Source organism: Plectropomus leopardus, unplaced genomic scaffold, assembly GCF_008729295.1.
Source record: "Plectropomus leopardus isolate mb unplaced genomic scaffold, YSFRI_Pleo_2.0 unplaced_scaffold16581, whole genome shotgun sequence".
NCBI lineage: Eukaryota > Metazoa > Chordata > Actinopteri > Perciformes > Serranidae > Plectropomus > Plectropomus leopardus.
Window position 1 is genome coordinate 1 of NW_024617812.1, and position 4,438 is coordinate 4,438.

Sequence of the window (4,438 nt, forward strand, 5' to 3'; positions counted from 1 at the left end):
ACAACTCTCAAAAGCAGGACACTGCTTCTCAACCCTCTCAAGCGCGCGGACATGTCCGACAGTCTGCTCCAGCGCGCGGACATGTCCGACAGCCCGCTCCAACTGGAGCAGTTTTACAAACTTCACAAGGTTTTCCAACAAAACACCTTCATTCATTGCGCGCGACCAATATGCACGAAGATGACTATTAATAATTTGACTTTGTTAATCTGCACTTGTTCCTTTGTGCTGCTGCAACATCTGAATTTCCCTGCTGGGGATCAATAAAAGTTAATCTTATCTCATCTCTTGCAACTTCCAGGTTGCTTGTAAGACAATTAAAGAGATATCAGTAGAAAAACAGTCTCCCATAGTGAGGACAGTTTATCAGTAATATCGGCCTCTTTGTCTACTTGACAGTGACTTTATTTCGTGGAGGAGGGATGGTTGGAGACTGCAGGATTTGGGAAACCTGGAGGCTTTGAGCTGGGGAGTCCCTCATTTACCTGCAGGCTGATGATGTCAGCGTCACAGCTGGTGATCTCCTCCATGATGCCTTTCTTGCGGTACTCCCAGTTGAGCGCCCAGGATGGACAGTAGCCGTACAGCTGTCGCGTGGCGTACTTGTCACACAGCACGTTGTAGCACATGACCGTGAACACAGCTGCAGAAAAAAAACAAAATTGTTTTCATTGAGATCTATGGAGCTTTAATTTTACATCTCTGATGTTTAGTGAAAAAATTCCCCCAAGGGGACAATAAAGCGTATCGTATCGTATCGTATCGTATCGTATCGTATTGTACTGTACTGTATTGTATACTTGATCATTTTTTAAACGTTTTTTAAGTTGTTTTTCAAAACTCTCCATTGGCAATTTTTTTGAGTTTATTCAAGAAAAGATAATAAACACTTGCTTTATTACTAAATCTTCATGTCAAACATTAAGAAAAGATCAGTCGTGTTTTTCTTTTGTCATATCAGCGAGTTCTTAGTTTTTGGCTCCACTCAAACTGAAACACACATTTTGTTAACGATGTGTTATAAATAAAGAATTAAGTTGTTAGTGAGTTTCATCCTACACCTAAAAGAAACTCTACGCTGTCTTGCATCACTGCTTCAACACGCTTGTAAAAGTCATTCAGCAACCGAAAACAAAAACAATCTAGACTGACAAATAGCACTACAGGCAAGAGTAAAAATATGTAGTTTTTATTTGGGGTGAACTTTAACCCCGATGAACGTACCTGTGGAACTCATTTGGTCTCGCTCTTTCAGAGTGATCCAAGGTCTTTGGGGGAGCTGCTCCGGGTGCACTGCAAAACGGAGCAGAGGCAAATTAGGGACGAGCGCTCGACGGTCTGTGACAAACACAATGGTCTACCTGCCTGATACACCTGCGTTGCTCAGGTTTACTATAAACTGCAGGTTAAATATGCATGAGCTCAAATAAAACCGTCGTGAGGTGAAGCTGCCGAGCTGTTTACCTGCTAGATTGTCGAGCATGTAGTTCAAAAGCTTTCTGGTTCCGTCCGGCTCCTGGTACAGATTGAGGATGTCTTGGGACAAAGGGTTTCCTGCAAAACAACCACATTATTCAAATAAATTACATTTAAAAATGGAAAGCACTCTTATTTCAGCAGCTGCTTTGAAAATCAGATGAGAAATGTTGAGTTTTTAAGAAAATATCCACAAATTATGACTATTTGCAACTAGATTTCACCTACATTTGATAAATATCAGTCATTTACAACTGTCAGATTTTAATTAGTTGAAATATCTAAAATATTTTTAATAATAAAAAGAAAAGACTCGACTTTTAGCCCCAAATAGTGATTTACAACTGTCAGATTTTAATTAGTTGAAATACCTCAAATACTTTTAATAATGAAAAGAAAAAACTCACCTTTTAGCCCCAAGGTTTGTAACTGGAAAAGCCTCCCAAGTTCATAAGGCAGAACTCGTAAAAGATTGTTGTTTAAAAGCAATTCCCTGCAGGAAAACGGGACAAAAATTATCAGTGTTTTTCTGTCTTTCACAGATTTGATCTGACAGTGTGGTAATTCCCCGTCATTGATTTTTACCGGTGTCCAAACATCGACCACGTTGTCCTTTGTTGTCACTTCAATTATATTTTCCAGGAAAAATGTGTCTTTGCTTGTCATCTTTGTTTTTTGTCTGTCAGTTTAGAGATGAGATGCTTTTAGGAGCCTGCAGGATAACTACCTCCACCCACACACTTTATAATCTCTCTCTTTCTTCTGAGCGTTTGATCGCTGCGTTTTTAATCATCCTGTTTTTAATCACTTCTCTTTTGTGCTTTGGGATTGTTCGGCTCATAATACCCTGAATGAATCCAAAGAATGATTTATTTTTCAGGACAAAGTATACACTGTTAAGTGCAGTGAAAGCTTTGTAAAAATGAAGTCATTATCGAGATTAAGGTAAATTTCAAACAAGCAGGCAAATCTCAGCATTCACTGACTGAGACGAAGGATTGTTTGCTTAAAAAAACCCACATGGCAAACTTGCAAAGCATAAGTCCTCAATATTTAAGATATTATTTATTACACTTAGACATTCACATCTGGTCTAAAAGTTGAAATGCCACGGTCTGAATTTTAGGTTTATGAGCAAAAACTAAATTAACAGTGTAATTTATGTTTGTGTTGAGTGTTTAGTTCAGCTTATTTGCACACAGTAAGAACTGCATAAAATACAGATAAAAATCTAGACGCTTATACAAACAAGCCCCCCCAACTTAAAACAAAAAAACATTTTACAGAGAAATACGACAAAAGATAAAAGACAACAAGTAAACAGTCAGAAAACCTTAATCCAATAAAAAAACAAGAAATACATAAAACAGGATACTTAAACACAAAGTGTAAAGGAAAAAAGGAAATCTATCTATCTCTATCTCTCTATATATATATTTATACTGTAATACTGTGATTTTTCTCCAGATCACAGATTACTCAACCATTCTCTGCAGATCTGTGTAAAGCATAAACACAGTTTTTCTTGTCATATTAAAAAAGTCTATTTTGCGTGTTGGCGTCTCTTAATGTCTCTGAATTCTCTACAGGTGTTTCTGCTGAACGGGACCGGCCTACCTGAGAGAGACCATGTTGCCCAGTTCGGCGGGCAGGCTGCGGAGCTTATTGGACGACAGGTTCAGGTAGACCAGGTTGGGCAGCTTGGCGATGTCCGGCGGGATGCGGCTCAGGTTGTTGTCGTTGATGTGCAGCGCCGTCAGGTGGGTGAGTGTCCATAACGAGCTGCTCAGACTCCTCACACGTCCTGCATCAAGACAGACACGGGGACAACAGAGCGAGTTATTTTTTAACCAACATCAGTTCTAATCATAAATATCAAATATTCATTTATTTTCAGAATTTTAACCCTTTAAATGCCAGGTTTTTGTCACAGTATCACTACGTTCTTAGATGAAAAAATACACACAAAAATTGAATTATTTTTAATATTCTACTTTTTTTTTTTTTTATCACAGCCTGAATTATTTCAGTAATTAGTTGCAGCAATGATTGTGACATTATTTTCTTCAAATGCAAAATATGACAAAATGACAATATGACAATATGTCAAAATGACAAATTTCAAATTCAAAGAAATTGAACTTGAAAGGAATTTTCAAAGAAAAAATACACCCAATAGTCCCTAAGGGTTAATAAAACAAACTTCAATAAGAAACACATTTGTTTTATATCTGAGCTTTGTGATAAATGAAACCACAGAACCAAACGAGCAGAAAGATTTAAAATCCTAAAATTCAATCAATCAATAATCAACAATTGCAAACACAAGATCCATATAATTAGATTCAATAATAAGATAAACTTAAAAGGACAAAAATGCTATTTTTTGCAAGGTCCTCCCTATGAGAGACATTTTATTAACCATTTTTTTCAAAGCTTGATCCAAATTTCAATCACTCAACTGCAGTCGTGTATGAAAATGTTGAACTTTTGAATTAAAAAAAAAAAAATCTGTTGGCTGATAGATATTCAGGGACGTCATTTTTGTCAGTCCCAAATGGATTTGTATGACTTTTATTGACAGGAAGTCCATAAGTTGTAGAAAATGTGCTGAAACAAGAAAAGTGCGCAGAGGTCACTTAAACACAAAAGGCTGCAGCTCTTAAGACAAACATCCTTTTCCTTTCAAACTATTTTAATTTTAGATCTTTTTCCTTCCAAAACAAGAAGTAAATTCAGTTTTTATAACCGAAAATAATTGTTGTTCAGGGTGGAAAATCACATGAAACAGAATGAAGATCATCATGTTTCATCTTGTGACACTAAAATCAGACTGATGGACTCGAGCAGAGCACCGGTGGAGAACTCTGTGCTCCATTATGGCCCTTTAATAAAGACTTTACAACAAAAAGACAAAACAACTAAATGAAAGTACAAAAAAATGTTTGGATTAGGAAGAATC

At 36.9% G+C, this 4,438-nt stretch overlaps 1 protein-coding gene across 1 annotated transcript; it reads right to left on the reverse strand.

Annotated features, from left to right (window-relative positions):
- Positions 1-485: 485 nt before the first annotated feature.
- Positions 486-3,280, reverse strand: LOC121964659 (CCR4-NOT transcription complex subunit 6-like; the record flags this gene model as incomplete). Its single annotated transcript, XM_042514857.1, has 5 exons — positions 486-643; positions 1,225-1,293; positions 1,465-1,554; positions 1,884-1,969; positions 3,094-3,280. Coding segments are annotated over 5 exons (590 nt in total), but the record flags the coding sequence as incomplete, so codon positions are not given.
- Positions 3,281-4,438: the final 1,158 nt, after the last annotated feature.